General features: G+C 46.5%; 2 protein-coding genes across 2 annotated transcripts; one reads left to right on the plus strand and one right to left on the minus strand.

Annotated features, from left to right (window-relative positions):
* Positions 1-3,033: 3,033 nt before the first annotated feature.
* On the plus strand, positions 3,034-3,885 carry LLCFC1 (LLLL and CFNLAS motif containing 1; the record flags this gene model as incomplete). The annotated part of the gene is made up of 2 exons (XM_081283331.1): positions 3,034-3,175; positions 3,707-3,885. 2 exons carry the CDS (start codon positions 3,034-3,036, stop codon positions 3,883-3,885), a joined length of 321 nt encoding a protein of 106 aa, XP_081139457.1.
* A 569-nt stretch (positions 3,886-4,454) lies between these two features.
* On the minus strand, positions 4,455-23,559 carry KEL (Kell metallo-endopeptidase (Kell blood group); the record flags this gene model as incomplete). Its single annotated transcript, XM_081283332.1, has 18 exons — positions 4,455-4,700; positions 5,580-5,675; positions 6,030-6,199; positions 6,402-6,469; positions 6,612-6,722; positions 6,901-7,001; positions 7,385-7,462; positions 7,662-7,760; positions 8,825-8,935; positions 15,592-15,721; positions 16,681-16,829; positions 17,077-17,265; positions 17,354-17,416; positions 20,237-20,383; positions 20,703-20,827; positions 22,650-22,826; positions 23,118-23,259; positions 23,539-23,559. The coding sequence occupies 18 exons, from the start codon at positions 23,557-23,559 to the stop codon at positions 4,539-4,541; spliced, it is 2,139 nt and encodes a 712-aa protein (XP_081139458.1). The 3' UTR covers positions 4,455-4,538.

Genomic DNA, 23,559 nt, shown 5'->3' on the forward strand with positions numbered 1-23,559 from the left:
CATTGCCATTCTGTCTTCCTCTGTCCTGCCCCAGCTTTCTGTGGACAAGCACATCCCCAATTCAGATAGCGGCTTTCCCAGCCAGGACACCTCAGAGTCTAATGCCGCCAGGTGCCTGGGAGAGGAGCTGGGCTGGGGCGCTTCGCCCCATCAACACATCCCAGAGTGCTCTTACAGAAAAGCAGCAGGACTTCGCAGACTGACATGCTGAGAAGGAGGAGAAAACAAACCTGGGTTTCAAGTTTTAGGAAATGCCCTGTCACCCCAGCTGCCCACAGGCAAGCAGGAAACAGATCTGAGTACTACTACATTTTAAAAACATTCAGAGTGAATATCATTCAATGATGGAATGATTAGCCTTTGTGTGTGTGTGTGTGTGTGTGTGTGTGTACTTTTCTATACTTTACAAAAAAAAAAAAATTTAAATGGATTGTTGGCTTCCTGCAAGGATTTATTTACCTCTTGACACCAGGAGTCAGGCAGGTGGAAGTAATGGTGGTCGGTATAAACTGGTTCTTTCCACTCCAGCTTGCCCCTCCCGCTGCCCTCCCCATTCATATCTACAGAGCTGGAGATGGCTTCTCTTTGTGCCAGGGAATCAACAGGCTCCTCCCCCAAAATAGCCAGGAGGAGATTAGTGATTTTATTTTTTCCATTCAAGCATTAGTTTTGTGGCTCTGCAGTTCAATGGGTACAAGGAAGGGGTGAGCAGGGTCACTCTCAATCTGACTCTTTCCTCCTTCATCATCAAGTGCCCTTCCAGACCGCTCTCTGGTTCACTGTCATCTGGTTTGTGTCACCAGGAATTATGTCAGAGGTGGTATCTGCTGCACAAGGAGCAGCCTCCACATGAACACATCTGCTAGCCCGGGCAAATCTTGTCACACTTCCCAGGTCTGCAGGTCGCTCTTGAAGAAGGGGCACATGTTTTTGCATATGTCCTTGCACCAGCGTGTGCACACTTCATTCGGGCATGGTCTGCGTGGACAGCGCTAGTGGCTGTGATAGCTCCTCCCCAGTCCTGGGCACCCAGCCTGCCTCTCATGGTTTGGCATCGGCTTCTGGTTTTCCAGGAAAGTCCTTCATCCTGTCTCTCCAACCCAGAACCATCCAGGGGGCCAACATGTCTGTGCTCACCAGGTTCAGGGGCAGGATGAAAGTGAGCTGCAGAGACACCTGCCCCACTACATTTCCTCTGCAGAGTAACTCCTTCCATCAAGTGAAGGGCTTGGAGATGAGCCTGGAAACACTTTTTCTCTGTGTCTTAAAGAAAAATGTAAAAGAAGAGAAGAGACTCCCAGGTGCCATGGTGCACACCTACAATTCCAGCTACATGAGAGGCTGAGGCAGGAGGATCACAAGTCTGAGGTCAGCCTGGGCACCTTAGTGAGACCTTCGGTGGTTGGTTGGTTGGTTTATTTTTATTTTTGGCTCACAGTTTCAGAGTTTCAGTCCTGGGTCAGCTGGCTCCAAGGCAGAAATGTCATGGCAGTGGCATCCCCCAGACAGCTGCTCAGTTCATGGCAGATGGGAAGAAGAGAGGGTGGTGGGGGCAGGGACAAGAAATTGTCCCCAAGAACACACCTCCAGTGGTCTGCTTCCTCCAACTGGGTCCCACTTCCTACAATTTCTATCCCCTTCCAATAGTCTATTCAAAATATTAATCCACCAAATGGATTAATTCACTGGTGAGGTTAGAGCCTTCAGATCCAATCATTTTTAAAAGCCCTACCTCTGAACCCTATTGCACTGGGGACCAAGCCTTCAACACATGAGCTTTTGGGGGCCACTCCAGATCCACACCACAACACCCTATCTGAAAAGGTGGAGTGCTGGGGATGTAGCTCAGTGGTGAACCACTTGCCTAGCAAGGTAAGACCCTGGGTTCAATCATACTTGGTACAGAGAGAGGGAGAGACAGAGAAAGAGAGAAGGTTTTTAGCTTCAAGTGGTTCAAGAGGACAAAGTCTAGGAAAGGAAAAAAAATAGAGGAGAAGGAAGAGGAGATGATGGCTTCTACTCAGGGACAGGAGACTGTTCTGTTTCTATATCTGTGCATTCTCTGTGTATGTGTCTCTGTCTCTGTGTCTGTCTGTTGCTCATGCACAGGTTTAGAGCATGAGAATTTTCCCTCTCTCCATCTGCCCCACTCTATTTCACTTTGAACAGACTAGGCTTTCATGCACAGCATGAAGCATGTTCCCAGGATTTGGTGATCTTTGTTGCTTGTTGCTACGTCTGGTCTGGCCCTTATCTATTCAAGACACTCTCTTTAAAGAAATGCTACGTGGACAGCGGAGAAATGTCATGTTCACATTCAAAAGCTGTAATTGAGAGTCCTGCTCTGCCCATTCATTGGTAACTCTATGATCTTGAGAAAGGGCTCATTTATTCTGTGAACCTTGGTTTCCTCATCTATATAATGGGTATGAGAATACTAGTATTTTGGAGTGCCAGTGCCTGTGTGGAACCAATAACATAGTGGATTTGAAAGTACTTTGTAAGCTGGGCACAGTGGCTCACGCCTGTAATCCTAGCATCTCAGGAACATGAGGCAGGAGGATTGCAAGTTCAAAACCAGATTCAGCAATTTAGTAAGGCCCTAAGTAACTTAGCAAGACCCTGTCTCCAAATAAAATAAGTAAATAAATACAAAGAACTGGGGATGTGTCTCAGTGGTTGAGCACCCATGGGTACAAAATAAAAAAGAAAGTACTTTGCAAGCTCTTAAGTCCTTTTTATTGCCATCTCTACAGGATGACCCACTACAGCCATTTTAAAAGCCTCTGCCATTCCCGGCTGGCTACCCTCCTCCTCCCGCCTGGCAATGGAATGCACTAGTGAGCTGGAATGAGCATGGGATCCATGGCTGTGATGTCACAGAGCACATGAAGTCAGAGGTCCTATGGAAGAGAAGAGAGGAAATCGATGCAGGGAAAGGGTAAGGACTGGGACAGGGACTGGGAGGCAGGTGGGGGAAGCCTGCTGGGCACTAGGGAGCTGGTGGACCAGAAGCTGTGGGTGGGCAGGCCCATGACATCTCTGGGCTCCCAGCTCTGCTGGGTAGCATTCCTGACAGCCCTCCTACTGCTGCTGCGGGTGAAGGGGATGGAGTCTCAGAAGGGCAGCCCAGACATGGATGAGGGGAAGCAGAAAGAGAAAATGGCTTCTGCAGGTAGGTGGAGAAGAGAGAGACAAAGTCTGGAGGTAAGGGTTGGGTCTGATTGAGGCCAGGCCTCAGGTAGCTGTTCAGATGAGGGTGCATCTGAGGTGGGTTTGGATTCTGGGAGATAGCTCCGTTTCCCTATCAGGGTAGAATGTCCTGTCTGGAGCAGGGAGGGTTCCCAGCCAGGGCCCACCTGGGCCAGCTGCAATCGCATGCAGCTTCTGCATGGGTGAGCATGAGTGTCCTGGAGGAGAACCTGGGTTTTCCTCATATTGAAAGATGTCCTTCATTCCCTCAGGATGGTGCCACTTTAGAGGAGACAGCTAGCCTTAGAGGTGGGGTTTGGGTGTGTGGGATTTGGGGCTGTGGTGAACCCAGATCAGAAAGGACATCTAAATGGGGAGCACCTCTCTCGTCAAGGCCAAAGAGGTGGCGATTGTGCCAAACCCCCTTGGTCCCCACTTTTCTCTCTCAGCCAGGTCAAGGTGGGGGCAGGTCAGGATCAGGGCCGCCCATCCCTCCCCCTCTTCCCTGTTCCAGACCAGAACCAAGAGCAGTTTGAAGAACATTTTCTGGCTTCCTCGGTGGGTGAGCTGTGGCAGGTGATGGACATGGCCCAGCAAGAGGAGAACATGACATCGAAGGCAGCAGCTGTCCGAGACCACCTTTTTGATCTAGCCTTCTGCTTTAACATGGCCAGCATCATGGTTTTTTTATAAGAGACATTGAGGCTGAGGTGGTGGCCTGGTTCCTGAATGAAAACCTGAACGTCTGCCTGCGCTTCATAATTGCTCACTGACCTCTTCCCCCCAGTGGGCTTCAGGTCACTACTCCCAAAAAGGACTCACACACCACTCCCCACCTCTTATCATTGGTACCTAGAGGATTGCCACCCCACGCCCAGAGTTTCATCTCCCACCGCCAGAGACATCACACCAGACCTACACCCTTCTCTCTCTTACACCTGTCCTGGCTTTGTCCAAAACAGAAGATTAGAGGGAGGAGGCAGTGACAATAAAATAGCAATAAAATCCTGAAAACAATCGGGAGCAGCTTTCTGAGCCCTCACCAAGCCCTTGGGGCTCTAAATGGTCTGTTGAATTGCCAGCCCTTTGGCCCACTGACTGACTGACCTTCAGACCCACCATCTCGCCAGCTCTTTCCTTTTCTACCTACCGTCCTTGGCACGTTTCCCTCTTATCTTTTCTGACTTCTAGGAATAGAACATAGCAGGAAAGAGTCATTGGGAGACAGGTGGGGACCAAGTGCCGCCTTTTATTTGGAGACTAGAAGGGAAAAGAAATGGTGCCCCATTGCCTGGATGGGCCAGGGGCTGCTGATCCACCTGCCTTGCTGTGTCTGTGGGTCCATGTTACCAGAGCTGGCAGCGGCTGGAGGGATTCATGAGGGCATCACGCGGACACCGAAAATGTCTGGCAAAGGCTGGGGTGTTGCTGAGAGGTCCATGGACTCGAAGTCTGGGCGGGCTGTGAGTGTCCTGGGAGTGCTCGGTGCTGGGTTCCCTACACAGGACCTGAGGAAGGGTAAGGAGCAGAGAAGTCTTGACTTTTTCTTTCTAGTACTAGGAACTGAACCCAGGGGTGCTGTGCCACGTAGCTACATCCCCAACCCTTTCCATTTTGTTGATTTTGAGACAGAGTCTTATAAATTTCTGAAGTTGGTCTCAAAAATTGCAGTCCTCCTGCCTCAGCCTCTCATGTCACTCGTATTACGATGTGCCTGACCAGATCAAGTTCTTATAGGTTTATTAGAACAAGGCTGGGGCTAAGGGTCACCAGGAGTAGCAGGCAAAGAGTAGAGCAGGATTCAAATGCTCAAGGGCCTAGTAGAGTACATGTCATTTGTAAGTCATTTCATCTGGCACTAGGAGAGCAGAGGAGGGCCCAAGCTATGCAATGACACCATTGGTGAGGACCCCGGAGGCTGAGTCTAATAATGAGACAGCCCTGCGAGGGAGCTGGGGACTGTGCCTCTTGGGGAATCACAGGTGATAAAAGGGGTCATGTCACACTGGGACCACTCCTGGGGGTGAAGTCTCTGAGGAGGAATGTTACATATAGTCAGCTTCTGGTAGGGTCATTTTAAAGGGTCCATATTTCTGGCCTATGACATAAGAAAATGTTGGACTCAAATCATGGAGGGACCTAGAAGGAGAAATATTTTCTTCTTTTTGAGGAGGGGGAGGGTTGCTGATTTGGTTGAAGAATTTTTTAGTCATCTGGAGGGTGGTGGCAAGGGGACAAGTGAGAAAGGATGACAGCAGGGACATCCATGGCAGTGAGTCAGGGGTATTTGAAGAGGGTGTGTCATAAGAGAAAAATGCCTTTGAGTATTAGTAATAGGGTGCTTATCGGATCTGAAGCAAGCTGAGGAAGGCAGGGCAGCTGCTTACCTGGGCATAGCTTCTGAAGAAGAGCTGGTGGGGGCTGAGGTCCCAGTTGGGCAGCTTGGTCTCCCCACGGTACTCTAGGAGGCTCCTGCTGTATGCCTGGATTGGGGGGATAGGATGAAGAGTTGGCTTTATGCTTGAGACCATCTGGAAGCTCGATGCCGTTCGAGCGGTACCTCAAACAAACTCACGGGCCTTTGTTCCCTGTTCTGAACTAACACATTGGTCTGAGCCAAAAGAAAGAATATTTTCCGGAAGACTGATAGATTTCTTAGAAAGTGGGAGGGGGGAATCTACAGGGAATGAGGTGTGTCCCCAAGCTGCCAACTGATATGTGGAGATATAAAGGGCAGAAAATTATGTAAGTATATTTGCATGAGAGAAGGTGGAAGGAAAACTTGAGGACAGTGCCTTTAGTCTGCTGGTGAAAACAGATCATGACCGTGGACCCACCTGGAACGCAATGGCCAGCCCCCCCACGTCTGCGGCATTCTCTAGGAGTGTGCTGGAGCCACTGAAGGAGGTTCCACCGGGCAATGGGAAGGCAGCGTAATGGCGCTCCAAACATAGGAGTGCCTCCTGCAGGGCCCGGGTGTCACAGTCCAGGCAGTCCCCAGGGTGCACTGTTGAAAACAGAGCAAGAAAATGAAATGGCAAGGGACGTGGGTTGTGCCACAGAAGGTTCTGGCTCCCAGAAACATGGCAAGTTTCTAGGACTGTCCCTCCTGGAGCCCTTGAATAATCCTCCTTTCCCCTGTAGGACTTCTTTGAGGTCTTCCCTTGGGTTCTCTGTGATCCCACATCCCAATGGCCCCTGTTACCCACACAGCTGGTAGAAGATGCGCAACAGCTCACGGGCCATGATGCTTCCAGCAGCGCCAAAGTTCACGGCTCTAGGGATACAAGAGCCTGTCTTACCCCCAGAATCCTTCAACATTTTTTACCCCAATTCTCCAGCCACGGATCTCATCCATCATAACAACTGTTAATCTCTCCTGGGAAACTCCCTGGCCACCCTCCCAGAATGGCCCTTACCTAGGGTAGTCAGGGTGGAAGAATGGAGGTTGCAGGAGTCCTGCTGGGAAGACCACCTCATGGTCAGGTATGGAATAGGAAGCAGTGACCCCCCAGGGGGACACCTGCCATCTGTGGGGGAAAGGACATATGAACACAGCTCCATCATTAACTGCCCCAAGGCACCTACAATTCCTCCAACTAATATCACTGTCCCCATGGCCACCTCCAAGTCTCCAGATTCCTTTCCTACTAATTACAGATGGGGTATCTCAGGGATGGCGCGTCCCTATCTCCTCTGACCCCATACCTGTGGTAAGGGAGAGGCTGCAAGAAGCTCCAGACCTTTCTAGCTTGGAGAGATCGGACACAGCTCAGAAAAGACTGCAGGAAGTTGGGGCCAAGTTGTATCTAGAGAGGAGGCAAGAGGTGACTTGGGCACACAGAGACAAACACTGACGGACATCTATGTATTCCAAGGAGCACATTAAACCCAAACACACATAATACCCTCATACACAAACATCCATGAGTTAGTGGAGACCACTACTGCTGTGGGTGCAGACACGATCCACGTGCATCAGCACACAGACAAACATACACAGGAAATCACAGAAGACACAGGTGTGTGCACACAAGCATCACAGCCTGAATAGTTTCTGTTTTTCTGCTGGCAAGACCCAGCCAGCACCAGGGCAAGGAAGTGGGTGGGTAAGAATTGCTCAGGGAAAATGGATGATGTGGATAAGACTTGGCTAGGTTAGGGAGGGGAGCTGCAAAAGGCAGGGACCCACATTGCTGTATTCTTGTCTGGCCAGCTCTGGCTTCAGGGTCCATTCAGGGGCTCCCATCTGCACCTGCAGCTGAGTGACCTGGGGAGAGACATGAAAGGTGGTAAGGACCTCACATTCCCTGACTGTCTCGGAGCCTTTAATACTGTCTCCAGGCGTGTGTGCAGCACAGTGGCATCTGTACTTCCCGCCTGCTCATGTGCCTTTGGCTCTCTCCCCCTCCACTGTCGTTTGACCTACCCCTAAGCATTCCCACACTGGCCTGCAATCCTGGCCTTACCCTGTTCTGGGCCTCTCTTCGGGTCTTTTCGCTTATCCAGGGGAGTCTTTTGAGGTGTGAGACAAGGGCATCTTTGATCTCAGTGAATAACTCCATGGCCTGTGGGGGTGAGGGTGGGGGACAGGGTAACAGAACCAAGATCAGCCTCAGCTCTGGCTCTGCCACAGCACTGATCTTCAGGGGGCCTTGGCTCTGGAGGGTGCCTTCACAGGAGGAGCTATCACAGAAGGAAGAAGAGCTCAGAAAGAGGAGGGGAAGGCCTTTTCCTAGGTACTATAAAGGCAGGGCTAAAAAGGCAGTGCCAAGCACAGAGAGGAAAGTGGGAGCTGGCCACCACTGGTCAATCAGGAAGAGGGAGATCTGAGCTGGAGAGGCCCTTACAGTTGGAGCCAAGGGAAAAGAGGGCTGCCATCTCCCCCTCTGCTCTCGGGATCGATCGGGATCTTGTCCTCCCACCCTCCCTCTCGATGCATGCACTTCCTCTCTTCATCTTTCTGAGCTCTTCAGCTTCCTAACAAGTAGGCCTCTCCCCATCTTCAGGGCCTGAAAGTATAGTTCCTGTTTTTCAGCCACCCAGCATCTTGCATGCATCCTCTCTTAGGGGAAGAAAGTGAGTGACAATATTCGGAAGCCTGGGCTCTGGCATCAGACTGCCTGAGTTCAGTCCTGACTGTGCTGTTTGGTAGCTGTGTGACCTTGATCGAGTCATCTAACCTTTCCATTCCTCAGTTCTTGGTCCTATCAAATTAGGATGATACCCAGACTTAAATAAAGTCGCAGGTGAAATACTTGCAAGAGTCCCAGCATGTGACAGACACTCACCAAGTGTTCTGTAGTTATTTATTTGTACTCCTCAAGGTTACGTCACCTCACGCTCATGTCATGTCATGTGTTGCTCTAAAGTCTTAGATAAACAGGGAGGAGCCTTAAAGGTCAGGGAGTTCGATTTTTTCATTTTATGGTTGAAGAAACACAAGACCAAGGAAGTCGGTGACGTGTCCAAATTAGTGCATGTTATGCCTACTCTTGTTCCATAGCTGAACTGTGCTCACCCAGGGGGTGGAGGGGCCTCTGGGATCCCCCTGTCCCCCACACATACTACTGAGAAGCATGCAGTCCATAGGACGGGGCAGGGGGCGCAGCAGGGGATTGCTCTCACATACAGCACTTCGGATGCCTGGGCCAAATGCCTCATGAACAAACAAGGCCGCCAGGGTGGGCTCGAAGAAAGTGCCTGTTTCCTCCACACATTTCATCCATCGCGGGTGGGCTGGCTGCAGAGACAAAGTTGGAGTGAGTCTAAGGCTCTTTCCTCACCAATCTTCTCTAGACCTTCACCCCAGAGCCTGCTCTCTCCCCTGGAGTCCCTGATTTATCTCTCTTTATTACCCCCTCTGGCCATACATTCCTACTTAGCATATAGGGGCTTGGGTCCTCTGCAACTGGTCTTGTGAGCCTGGTTGAGCAAATTGCCTATTAATTGGAAAGCAAGACTCCCGGCAGGCATTGCTCTGAAGGAATAAAAGGCTCCTGGGCAGGGGAGGAGGAGAAGCCTAACCTCTTCCTTTAGTAGGACAATTACCCACCCCGGTCCCCACCCACCACACGCATGGCCCTGGGTCCCAGCAATGACTCCACCCTCCCACACTTCTTTGCTCAAAATGGACAGTTAAGACAGTGATTCCCTTCCTCTACCATCACCCATGCCTGCTCTCTAAGTGTATATATCATATTGTAGGACCTTAAGTCATAAAGAAGAAAATCATTAATAAAACTGGGCTTTGGAGGCTACATTGTTTGCTTGAGGAAGCAAGGGAAAAAAAGCAGCTAAGTGTATAATTCACAAATCTATGAAACTTTCACCCCAATTTTTTTTTTTTTGAGGGGGAATAGGATGAGAAAAGGAAAATTTAACTTCAAAGGTACAGAAAAATTATCAGCTCAGAGAACTAGGGACATGTTTTTCTAAGAGCATGGCCCAAAGAATAAAAAACAAAAGAAAGATGCTGGGGAGATTTCAGAGAATGGATTGGGTGATTTTGAAAAGTTGACCAGAGATTAGCCCAGAGAGGACACAGGTGGATAAAGAAATATATTGCGGAGCCAGAGAAAAAAATTCAGGCAACTGGCCTAGGGGTGGCCAAGCTGGAACCTACAAAAACCAGCTACTAGACTAATCTGGGTTAGAAGAGATGAAACCAGCCACTTTATTCCTGTAACTTATTTCCCTCCCGAAGATCTGCTGGCTAGGAAGGTAGGAAAGCTGTCACTGCTGTTTTTAACATGAGCTGGGCTGGTTCCCCGGTTGGAGATGGGGCCCCAGGGGCATCCCACTAGAGGAAATGGAAAGGCAGGTCATTGCAGCCTGGGTGGAGAGGAAGCTCCTGGGCCTGCCTGTTGGGCAGTTCATTATTTTGCAGGTTGCTCCAGTCTTGGGTGCCCAAATCTGTGTGCTCTGTTCTCTGAACCATAAACTAAACTCTGTGCATGTCTCTTCTTGTGAAAAGTGGTCAGACCCTTTCTATGGTGTGCTAGTCGAAGTTCTGCAATATCAATGTGAAAAGCAATGGGTTCCCATTGGGAATGTGGGTCTGACTGCAATGACTTTCAACATCCTTCCTACTCCAGACAGACCTGTCTCTGAGAATGCCTCTCCCTTGACTATGGCTGCACCTGGGTGCAGCAGCAACAGCATCTGTGGGGGACCCGGGTGAACTCGGTGATGTGGATCTGCCCGCCCTTTCACACTTCCCGACTTGTTTGCTGATCCCCTTCACGGGTGGATGCCTGACCATTTCTCCAACACCCTTTGTAATGAGACCTGGTTACTCAAGAGTACAGACACCATTCAGACTACTACCCTAGCTGTCTTTCAAGATAAAAATGCTAAAGTAAACCACAATGACTGCAGAGAGAAAAAGACATAGAATAAAAAGAGAAAAATCTGTAAAATATATAATGAGGAGTTATGAAAAATAATAATCCTATGAAACAGCCCCCAGAGGAAAAGCAGAGAGACAAAGCAGCTCAGGAGAAGGGAAAGAAACTAGCCAAGCATTAACCTTTCAGTAAATCCCTTCCCTATAACAATGGGCCCTGAAGGAAGGAGGCCAATACTGAAAACTGAGTGTTAGGCTCTGGACTTTGACCCTCCCCCATTGCAAATTAGGACACATGGTAAATACTGAACAATGGTCCCTGAAGGAAGGAGATGAACAGATTTAAATACCCATCCTTCACAATCTGGGCTCCTCCTACCTGTCCAAGTAACAATGAATTTCAACCTTTTACAGCTGCCCTCCTGAGTTAACGTTTTAACCTACCTAACTAGCTCCTGACTATTCGAACGGACACGCCCACAAATTCCAATGATGAAACCACCCTAATTGTACCCTATAAAACCAAAATCCCCTCTGTAACGAAGGCCATTTCTCGCATCCAGGAAATAAGCCCTAGGGTGCCGGAGTCCACAAATGAATAAATGGCTTCCCTAAATCTGATTCCCTAAAACTTTAGAATCCCTAAATCTGTTGAGGTCTGTACCCATCATCTTGCGCTTACATATAAGATGGAAGAAATGAAGCTCAGTAGATTAATTTTAGGACACTGAGAAATTTTCATCTATCACCTCTGAACCATGAATAATAATATTTCAGAAGTGATAGAACTCAGGAAAAATTGCAAGAGTCCGGAGGGAAGCAAAACTTTGGACAATCTTCAATAGGGGTAAAGTAGAATGAAGGACAATAGCCCAGTGGAGAATCTTTAATGTTAATTCCTAAGCAAAATTCTAGAATGAGTCATTAAAGAAATTATTTTAGAGAATTTTGAAAGTAATGTGTAACTATTAAGAACCAAGGAGAGATCACTGAGGACAGATAATACTAAAATAATAAAAATTTATCTGGTTAAAAGGCTCATTAAACTGGGGCATAGGAACAAGCAGGAGCCACGATTTCCAACAGGGGCCATGCAGCAACAGTCCAGCAGCCCAAGCTCAGAGCAGGGCAAGGCTATGGGAGACTGGACAGGGGGCACCAGCTGTACTGAGGTGCCCTTTTCAGGTACAGTCAAACATTGTCACCCAAAAAGGCTGCCCAGGGCTGTCAAGCTTTGCATGTCGCGTGCATTCACAGGCAATTAGAAATCTGAATATTGGCACGTCATCTCCCAGTTTGGGAATGTTGGCAATTAATTCAAAGTTGTACATTTTTTAAAAAATTTTTTTAATTGTTGATGGACCTTTTTATTTTTATTTATTTGTATGTGGTGCTGAGAATCGAACCCAGTGCCTCATGCATGCTAGGCAAGCGTGCTACCGCTGAGCCACAACCCCAGCCCAAATATTTTTTTAGTTATACATGGGCACAATATTTTTATTTATTTTTTTTTAAATTTATTTTTATGTGGTGCTGAGGATCAAACCTAGGGTCTCACATGTGAGAGGGGAGTGCTCTACCTCTGAGCCACAACCCCAGCCCTCAAAGTTGTAAATTACTCTAAAAATCAACAAAACAAATCTATAGACTAAAGTGATCCTCAAGGGCCACCGCAATCTCCTGAATAGTATCCAGCATTTACCAAGCATGGTTATTAATTTAAACCCCAGTACTCTGGTTGCACCAGCCGTAAAAATAAGAGTAATGCCTGTTCTACCCTCCTCACAGATTGGAGGATCAGGTAAAATAATATCTTCAAAATACTCTGCATATTTTAAATTCCACTGGAATTCCATAAGCATTATATCTATCTTCCCCCCCCCCCCAGTTTTGTGACTTGAACCCAGGGACCTCTACCTACCACTGAGCCACAATCTCAGCCTTTTTTTTTTTTTTTTTTTTTTTTTTTGGCACCAGGGATTGAACCCAAGGGTGCTTAACCACTGAGTCACAACCCCAGACATTTTTAATTCTTTATTTAAAGATGAGATCTTGTTAAGTTGCCAAGGACCTCACCAAATTACTGAGGCTGGCTTTGAACTCACGATGCTCTGGCCTCAGCCTTCCGAGCTGCTGGGATAACAGACATGTGTCACCGTGCCCGGCCAGCCTTTTTTATTTCTTCTTTTGAAACAGGAATCTTCCTAAATTGCCCAGACTGGTCTCAAACTCGCCATCCTCCTGCCTCAGCCTTCAGAGATTATAGGCATGTGTGCCACACCTGGCTCCTTCCTCTGTTTAATCTAATGTCACTCTGTTGGAGTTATTTTGATTTCAGGAGAATGTCAGGCAGAACCACTAATCAAGTCCCAGTGCTAGGAAATTCAATAGAAAAATCAATGCTAAACGATGGTGCAATTTGAACAGACTCTCATCTGGCTAAACCATAACTAAACATGGATGGTGGAGGACTTGGATTTCCTATGACCTCTCCTGACCCTCCCATCAAGACTCACAACTGCTGCCCACCTAGCATCACTTTCTTCATTTGCTGTTAAGCTTTTGACCCTAACACCACCCAACATTTTTTGTTTGTTTTCTTCCTCCACCATACAAATGCCTACAAGCAAGAATACTTGTCTGTTTTGTTTCCTCTGTATTCCACGTGAGTAAAGAAGTGTCTGGCACATAGAAGGTGCTCAATAAATATTTCTCACATAAATAAATGGATGACTGTATAGGTAAGTCAATAACTTGACCCAAAGTCCTCCCGGCTTCGGGATCTAGCAGTGGTTTGATGAAGAAATACTGAATAAAACTGCAAACAACCCAAAGATGTAAAGGAAAAGTCATAGAATGGATTGTTGAAACAACGATTCAAATTATTGAATAAACAAATTGGGATCTTTGATTGAATATAAATACTACACATTTAACAGGTACAAATGTGATGTCCTATTTTTCTTTTCTTATTTTTTGGTCTGTTTTTTACTTTCCAAAACATTTTCACTGACTACATATCCCAGCAAAGATAGTCAGATGATAAAAGTTAGCCATCTTATCGAATAAAGACAACTGAAATTAGAATTCCTTAGGAATAATAAAGTTTGTAAATTAATGACTCTTGGATAGAACCCCAAATTTTGGTCAAATCAAAGCTGAAACCTTAATTTTTGTCCTTGTCCCCACTTTTCTTCTTACATCATTTGAGTCAGAAAATCCCTTACTTCACTTAAAATATTTTCTTTTAAAACATGAAAGACAAATTCCTCTGCAATCCCTATTTCATGCAGAGAACAGCAAAGTCTTTACAGTGACCTGCAAACCCTGTGAGGTCCTCTCAACGCCTCTCTCATTTCCACCTCACTGTTCTCCTATTCCCTCTGTTCCAGATGCCCTGATTTAACTTTCTGTTTTTCAAACACCCGCATCGTGTTTCAGCAGTAGCCCTGGACACAGCCCCGCGGGCAAACCTTGTCATCTCTTCTCAGACAGAGCCACCAGGAAGATTCCCCATATTGCACTAAGTTCTCTGCTGTCCTGACCAGATGAGATCTCTTTCTTTGCTGGAACACTCTGGGTCTCTAGACATTGCTTCAGTCATAAAGAGATGCCATTGATCCTCAAACCTGCCATCATGCACCTTCTTGGGAACCCCCAGAATCTCTGTTGTTTAAACCAAAGTTTTCCAGGAACATAACTACAGACAGCAGCCACTCAGTGTTTTTTGGCTGAGCACGGTAGTTATTGTGTCATATTTTGTACTGTTGTTCCCGAAAGGTGAAGTAGTTTCCCCAAGGTCACACCACTATTTCTTGGCAGAGCTTGGTTCAGCTTTTCAGCCTAAGGACAAATATGTACCCTAGAAGAAAGGATAGTGGTTTCAGGATTTGAAAGTCTTCTACATTCTTTAAGCTTGAGTCTCAGGTTGGCACTCCTGCACCCTTCAACACATGATGTCAGGCCATGGTGCTGGCTTTTACAGAAAGCTATTTGTTTCCAGGAATTTTGTAGCAAGAAAACAAGAGCTGGGGTTCTGTTTGGCTTCAGTTGAATCAAGAAAGGAGCTGGGCAAGAGCTTCTTTGGAATTTGCCCCCCTGAGTGAAGGGCCCAAGAAGAAATGTTCTATAACACTCAGACCCAGAAGCCAGACCGCTGGGGTTTACATTCTTGTTCCAATGACTCACTGGCTGTATTACCATGGGCAACTTCCCTAATAGGTGTACATCTATTTCCCTATTTTGAAACAAAGATAAAATGATATCCATCATATCTCAGAAAATTTTGAGGATTAAATCAGCTACTAGACTCAAAGTTTTAGGGAAACATTGAGCATGTGATAATCTCTCAATAAGCAATAACTATATTCCTCTCTCTGTGGATACATTTCCCATCTCTGAATTCCATACATATTTCAGGTTTCTCTAAGGCAGAGAAATGGTCCAAAAATTATTAAGGAAAAAAATAATTTTCAAGGCAAAACTGTGGCCTTTGCTGAGGTTGGGATGTATTCAGGGTGGTAGATATCTCTACTTGCATTTGAATGTATATGATCTAGAATTCCAAGTAGTCTCTGATTAGTGAAGCATATTTCCTACACCGGCCCCTCCTCAGAGTTATTAACATCTCTACCACTGATCCCACTGGATCAGAGATGAACTCCTTGCGAAGCACATTTGAACATCAAATGTGGGATCATCTAGACAGAGGGAAGTCCAGTGCTTGCTATGTTTATGTATTCTTGCAGTGAGTCCTAAACTGTAGGTCGGGAGTCCTCCAATCACAGAGCTCAAGATAACTGAGCAAACAGTTGAAGAGTGATGACAAATTGTCAAAAGCAGTCCTTGATAATGTCAAGGTGGCCAGGAATTTATGCCTGAAAATCTGGTATCTGCTAGTTTGCTTCTTGAGTGAGTCTCTGTCTTCCCAACCTGCCTGCTTCCACGGAAAGCCTAGACGTGGAGGGGTCTCTGTTCTCCTGGCCCCTTCCCTCATAGAGATACACCAATATTCGCCCCCATCTGGAAAATACATGGCTTTCTCTCCTCACCAAGGGTGGCCGCTCTGTCAGCTCCCGAAGTTTCTGTCTCAGTTCCCTGCGTGCCTCCTGGAATTTACTGTCTAGGGCTGGAGAAAGGGTCCCCACCAGCCCAAAGATCATGTGGCTCTGCAGAAAGTCCCTAGGGAGACAAAAAAAAGAGACCTCATATAAACTGTAGGGCTCTGTGTGTGGGGGGGTGTTCAGAAAAAGAATCTCTTTGTGGAAGCCAAGTCAGCATTCCAGGGGGCAGACCCTTCTGTGTATTTACAAAGAATAACTGTCACAGCATGCAGACAAGTCAAGAAGATCCTTTCTTGGTGAGGTTTGGAGAATGACAGAGGAATTGGATAAAGAGGCAGCCTTCTTAAGTCACAAGGAGGTGGGCTCAATTCAACAAACAGATTCATCTATTTCTATAACCAAAGAACCTCAGTTCATCTGAAGATGCATCTCCTAAGCACAGCAGCTCTCTCGGCCGGTACCCTATGTAAACCTGCTGGTGCCCACATGGGTGTTTCTTTCCTCCCTCAAAAGGGATTTCTAGATGCTGCTGCCCTGAATTACTCTGTAGAAGGGTCCTGAGTCCAAGCCCCCAGATGGAAGCCACTACCTTTGGGTGGTGGCCATTTAGGCATCAGGAAAGGCAGCAAAACTAATATGGAGTCACACTCCTGTCCCACCATCCTTGACTTCCTAATCATAGCAGAATTTATCTTGAAAATTCTTTCCCAAGGAGGTTCTGGATCTGCTCACCACAGCTGGGAAGGGGCTTCCCACCATTTCTTCCCCTATAACATCCCAGGCTGCTCCCGGCTGGTCCTTCTAGCATCTCCTCTGATGCAGCCTCCTCAGAGGCTAACATTTTGCTCCCTCCCACAGACCCCAGGATCCTTCATTTCTTGCATATGCCTTCTTCATGCTCCTAAGCCTTGCACACTTCTTGTTCCCTCCATTCACTCTTGTGTCATCCACTGCACACTAACTCTGTCCCCTCTCTGCAGTTCCTTCTCACCTACCGTGTCCTTGATCTTTGGAACCTATGGGTCCTCAGACTCAGTTTCCATTCCCAATTCCTCTCCAAACCCAACTGGGGCAAACCTGTGCTTCAACAGCATTTCTTCTACCAGTTGCGACATATTTCTCAAATAATCCAGGTCTTGGACCATAAGGAGCTGAGATGGGCTCAGGGACATTGGTGTGAATGTGGCTTGCAAGCAGGACAACCAGTCGATGGCAGGCGCCATTTCCTTAGAGGAAGAACACAAAACTGAGGGTGGGGGGAATGAAGGGAAACGAGAATGAAGGGGAAAGGGCTTCTCCTTGGGTTTGAAACGGAGTGAGGAGCGTTGAGGAAAAAATACAGCCAGAGAATAATAGGGATAGAAAGGAGCCAAGGACACCAGGAGGAAGAAGATAAAGTAAAATAAATAAGTAAATAAATAAAGTTTGATAGATTGTCATGCCCACAGTCCTCTGCCCTCCAGTTCCAGGCACCTGCAGTTGGTTAATAGTGACCATTTGGAAGTGCTTGTCCTGTGCCTCCTGCTGCTCCACGGGACTTAGGAACTGGAACAGCTGTGAGGTAATGGAGATGGACAAGGAGGCATGTTGCTGCACCTTGATGGGGTCTCCTCCCAGCAAAGTTCCCAGGCGATTGAGGTAAGTCAGGTATTCTCGAAAAATCTGGAGGAAGACAACCTTGGTCACAGGTGCCAGAGTCCCAATCTTTCTCCAGATCTGAGGGCAGGTTTGTGTTCATGCACCATCTTACCTGGGCATAGATCTTCTGTTCCTGCTCTTGCTTGAGGGGAACATCAAACTCTGGCTGGTCTATCTGGACAGAAGAGAGACTGAAGAGAAATGGGGAGCATGGGGGGTGGAGAGGGCAGGTGTGGGAAAGTAGAGAAGGCTCCACCAAAGATGGCTTGGGGAGAGGCGAGTAAAGAGCCTACAAAGAAGGAGCTAGATTATAAATAAAGGAAGAGATTGGGGGCAAGTGGCATGGGTGAAGGTCCGGGTATGAAAATGTGAGCAGATATTGGAATTACAACCAGTTTGAGGATGCTCAGCAAGAGAGAAATATAATAAATCAACATCTTGGATGGAACTCTTCCTTGTGCCAGAGTTAAGTGTGGGGTAAGGCAGGTGAGACACTCACCTTAGTTGAAATAATTAGGAGTAGCCACAACACAGAAAACAGGACACAAATTTTAATATTTTTTCAAAAATCTAAGTTAATGGAAAAAATCCATGATGATTAACATCAAAAATTTGCTTAGCATTATTTTACCATAAATTCCACAATAAATTTTAATTTACTTTTAATATTGTAAGTATTTCCCAAAAAAAGTCCTTAATAAAGTTTTTTTTGTTCCATTTAGGGAAGAAAAGATATAATTCCTGCCCCCTCTCAAATCCACAATAAACCAAAATTGGAAATTTTGTTCATAGTAGATTTTTGCATTGATTTTGGTTTTTTTAAAGAATATTCAAGTCATAATTATCTTGATACTGAGTTTGGGGGTACCTCTTAAATTTTTCACCCCAGGAGAGTGCCCCATTCCCCTTGCCTACCACAATAGTGGTGATGCCCTCGTTTGAAGATCTTCATTTCTACACTTTCCTTTTTCTCATCAATATCTACATCTCACTCCCAATTGAAGCTATATAATTTTCCTCTAGCATAAAAAAATATTTCACTTGACCCTTTTTTCACATCTTAGGTTCTAAGTTTAAAAAGTAAAAAGGCATCTATGCCAATGATTCAACTTCCTTACCCTTCTCCTAAACGCCAAATAAATTGTGTTCATTTCTACAACTGTTTTGAAACTATCTGCAGGTCTCCAGTGACATCTTTCCATTCCTATGGAAAGGAAAGAAATTTGGAAATCTCAGGAATCAACAACGACCCCCTTCAGGGAGTCCTCTCTTTTCCTGGGTGGTCCCACACATGCTGGTCTAACGTCCACTTTCCTGGCTGTTCTTACTCTTCTCTGGCTCCCTTCTGAGCCAGCCTCTCATGGGTGCTCCTTCTGTGGTTGCATCTCCCTTCCTATTCTATTCCCAAGAGCCACCCAGACTCAAAACAGTGCCATCATTTGGTAGTGCCTCCATCTCCCTCATTTTTTATTCCGTCACTAAGTCCTCTGGAAACACCTCAGACCATCACCACCAGGATGAAGTTGGCTATATCCTCATGCCTAGCTCTTCCTTTCCATTTCTTCCACCATTTCAGGACCTCATGGTGCTCACTTAGATTCCTAACACCTCTGGTAGACCTTCGAGACTGCTGCCTCTCTTAAACTCTATATATAGCCATCATAAAATCTGAAAGCACTCAGTAGCTTTGTTCTTGTTGTTGTTCCTGGTAAATCTGCCTGGCTTCCTTGGCCAGGAACAACCAGGTCAAACCTCACATGTTGTCTTCCTTTTCTTCCTACGGTCCCCCACCCTACCTCCAGACCAGTCTTCTCACTGACCCCATGGAAAAGCCACAGTGTTCCCAGTTCTTCCTTTGGCTCAGAATCTTCCCATAGCTCTTGTGATGACCTTCAGCCTCACCTTCATCTGAGCAGATGGACCATGCTTCAAGGCTCACCTTACATTCTCTTCTCTGAGTCTTTCCTTAACCAACTCAGGTCTTTACAAATCTCCAAAGGCCACACCTGTTAAACTTCTGAGCACACACTTTAAAAGTGAACTTTGAATACCTTACACTGATTATCAGATCTTCTTGAATATTCTTCCTTATAATGCCGTGGAACTTTTTGAGAACAGGAGCCAAATATATAGCATGACATTGCCTACCACAATAGTGATGGTGCCACTATTTATTTACTTATTTGCTCAATAAACATCAGTAAAGACTTCTAACTGCTTGACAAGGAGGACCTCTGCTGCCTGTTGGGAGGAGGCCCAAAGTCTTCAATTTAGAGTGTTAAGTGCTTAGAGCATGAGGATATGACAGGACAGAGGGATTTCACCGAATTTATAGCCACGGTATCAGTAAAGACTTCCTGGAAGAGATACTCAGAGCCAACATTTGAAAACATGTAAGAATTTTCTAAGTGAAGTGTGGTTAATTGTAGGCAAAAGGAGCAGAGTATGCAAAGAAAGAAGAAACATTCTTGGAGCTACAAGTGAGACAGCAGAGGTTAGGGTATAAAAGGGAGAAAGAATGTGGTAGGAGATAAGGCTGGAGAAGTGTATAAGGGTCAGATCACAAGACTTGGGAGGCTTTGCTAAGGATTAGGGATCAGATCTTGATGACCTGATGAGCCATTAAAATGGGGGACATTTAACAGAAACAAAAGCATAATTAACTCTTAGTTTAAAAGGTCCCTTGGGCAGAAATGAAGAGTAAATAAGAATAGGGCAAACCTGGAGATGAGAAGACTAGTTAAGAGGTTGAGAGAAATCCAGATTAGCAATAAGGAAGGTTGGAACTATTCCAGTCTTCCCAGAACTGACTCTTGCTCTTTCTCCCACTCTGACCTAGTGTCCCTGGCTCTCATAGCAGTAATTTTCTCTTGAAATAGGAAATTTTGAACATTTGTTGTATCTCCCAAACCTTATAGTCTTCCGCTAAGAGATGGCAGCCTAGAGTTTGAGCCAGGCCCAGGTCCAGCTATGTTTTTGCCAGTGCAGCTCTCACCTTGATGACTGGCGTGTGCTGAGATTCAGGATGAGGTCCCAGGTAGGCTTTGAAGAATGGGAAGTGGCCATACTGACTCATCAGAAGTTTCAGAGTTTGGTTAAAGTCAAAGGAAGTCCTGTTACCAGAGATGTGCCAGCCTCCAAGCTAGAAAAAGAGAAAGGCAAAAGGACAGGGAGCTATGAGACCTCTCCCCATTGTCTTGATTTTCCCTTCCTCTCATAGCTCTGTCTCCTGACTTCTGAGCCCTTTGATCCCTCTAGGTCTCTACATCTATTCTCTCTCTCTCCTCTTACCCTAGTTCCTGATTCTTCACAGGGCATGGCCATTTCCATCTCCATCTCCCTCCTAGAACTTAAGGATCCCTAGGAAAGGGACCCAGATTCTAGGAAAAATGGCAGCCCTAAGCATACTTTGGACTTATGGGTTCTATATCCAGAAAAGTCAATGCCCCGATTTTTCTTACCTCCTCCATGACTTGTTTAAGGGGACCAGCTCCTTCAGCTTCAATGGCATCTGTGTCCATACAGGAGTTATAGAATTGGAAGGCTTTCTCCTCCCCAGAGCCTGGGTGCCAGGACTCTGGATCTTCTAAAAAGGAAGAATGGGAGAATTAAAGGGTGGAATCTGGTGTAGAGACGGAGAGGTGAGAGACACAGCACTTAAAGGAAAGAAAGGGAAGTTCCCCACGGGAATATAGAAGAAAGGGGAGGAACTGTTTTAAATAAATGGAAAAAAAGCATCCAATTTGTAATGGATCAACTTGATGCAAGCAGAAGAACAGGAAGAGAGACTGCAGACAAGAAGATGATAAAGAAAATAAGGGAAAAGTGGAAAACAAAAGAAGAAGGAAAGGAATGTCTCTTCTTCATTTGTATACTCTGCTCCTTTTGCCTACAATTAACCACACTTCACTTAGAAAATTCTTACATGTTTTCAAATGTTGGCTCTGAGTATCTCTTCCAGGAAGTCTTTACTGACACCGTGGCTATAAATTAAACAAAAGAATAAAAGAAAAGGATAGGGATAAGAGGGATATGATTCAAAGGAGAATGGAGAGAAATGGAAGGCAGAAGGGACAGGGACAGAATCAGGGAACCAGAGGACTTTGAGGGAACGCAGGGAAGAAAACTCATCAAAAGAGAAGAATGGGAAGAACTCCATTAGTTCAGACTCTCCTCATCTCTTGATCTCAGAAAACAAACAATCCAACACGTTACAGTAATTCACACGCGCACGCGCGCGCACACACACACACACACACACACACACACACATCTATCTGATCATCTGCCCACTAAAATCTACAACTCTCCTTCCAGTGTCCCTGATATCTCTTCATCCCTTTGTGAAAAACAGAACTTATCCTGAGCATGGTATTTCTTTTCATTTCTGTGCCTTAACTGAAAGTACTCCTCAACCAAAAGAAAACCTACTTCCCACTCTTTTCTTATAAAAGGGAGGGTTCCAATTTACACTGTCAACCCATTCTCTAGGTTTCTTTGGAATGGAAATTCTTGCCTATCTTATTTGTCCTTATTACTAAACCTTCATTGCCATCCACCAACTTCCTGGGACCCCTCTTTCAACCTCCATTGAATATATATACCACATTTTCTTTATCCATTCATGTATTGAAAGGAACCTAGGTTGGTACCATGGTATTTGCTAAACTGTGGAACGAACATGGGTGCCCTTCTTCTTGCCTTTCATCTGCCCCTCTGTCTTGGTTTTCATTTCAGTCCTGGCAGTTATTCATTCTTCTGCATAGCCTCCATCTTCAGGAATATTCCTCACCTGCATTTCAGTTGTCTCTCCTCTTGCTCTGTGCTCACTCATTCTTTTCCACATACACCACCCGTAATGAAAGCCCCTCTCACTTCTATTCAGCTTCTTTTCTTCCCCTATCATCTCTAATCACCCATTTCCATTATGCCTTGTTCCATTTCAACTTGCTTGACATGGTCCAGCATTTCAGGGGGAGAAGCAAGAAGTCATTGTGAGAGGGAATTTGAGGAGAGATGGGAGGAGAAGGTAATGTTGATAAGGACTTAAAGTGCAGGATGTCTTGAAGAGGAGTAGGTAGTAGAAAATACTATGCATAGGATAGAAATTAAAAATTGGGGGGAAAACGAAGGTTATGGAACTTGTTAAAAAAGAGCACTTAAATAGACTGGAGCAACCACATATAAGTGGCAAAGAAAAGAGGAAGAGATCATGGAGAGAGACCAGAAAAGATGGAGGGAGAGAGGTATCTGATGTGAGAGCAAAGGGGTGGAGAAGCAAACCCAAGAAATTCCACCAAGGATGGCGCAAACCAGTTGTTCACTGCTGTGCAGAGTTTGGGGCAGTCATGGTGTCCTAGGCTCAGCCATCTACTTGCACAGAGAATCTTCTGGCCTGCTTTCCTCACCTAGTAGTCTCTTCAGACGTTTCTTATTCTCCTCCGCAAGAGCCTGAAAAGAATCACTGATCCTTTTGGCCTTTTTACAGGAAAAGCTGAAGAAGTCAGTGCAGGGGGCCTCACTGATGTTCCCAGAGGCCTGGTACCGAGCCAGGAGATCCAAACACATGGGTGTCTCACAGGGGCCTGTGGGGAACAGCTCAGAGCTAGGAGAGAAGAGGGAAAGGGATGAGGGCTCCCCCAAGGGGCTGGCCAAGGAATCCCCAGTGAGGATCAAAAGGGAGGATCAACTGGGAAACAAGGGTAGGAAGAACATGGTGGGAGTGGGAGCCGGGTGTGGGATCCAGGGATTCACAGGGAATACAAGGGTCCGGGCAAGCGGCTAGTAAGTCAGAGGGCAGGAGCCTCAGGGACAAGGCGGCGCCCATGGCTGAGGGACAGCTGCCTGGGCCCGGGGTGTCCCAGAATCTTGCTTACGAGGACCGCAGTTCCGGAAGATGTAAACCCAAAGCACAGAAGAACCAAGAAGCAGACTGAAAAGGGAGACAACCAACAGCAGCCGCCGGGTCACTGACCACTCTCGGCTCCATTCAGTGGGCAGCCCCTCTTCTGGAGAGCTCTGTGGGAGGAGCCAGGAGGTGAAAAACACAACATGGAGGAGTTTTGAGAGAGGGATAGAAAAGGGCGAGGGGAGGGCACAGAGAGGGAATAAGTTAGTGCCAGGGCCCCCTGGCACAGAGGGAGTTCTGCTGATTCTCCTAGACCCATCCCTCTTCGGGCCCTGCAGGATGAGAAAGCACAGGACGTTACCCGTTTGGGGTAAGCACTGAGCAAGGAGGGTTTGTGCAACTTTAGAGCCGGAAGGACTGACTTCAATGCCATCGAGGAAGCCACTTACCTGGCTCCAGGGAGGCCCCAT

Source organism: Spermophilus citellus (genome assembly GCF_964194105.1).
Source record: "Spermophilus citellus genome assembly, chromosome: 3".
Taxonomy (NCBI): Eukaryota; Metazoa; Chordata; class Mammalia; order Rodentia; family Sciuridae; genus Spermophilus; species Spermophilus citellus.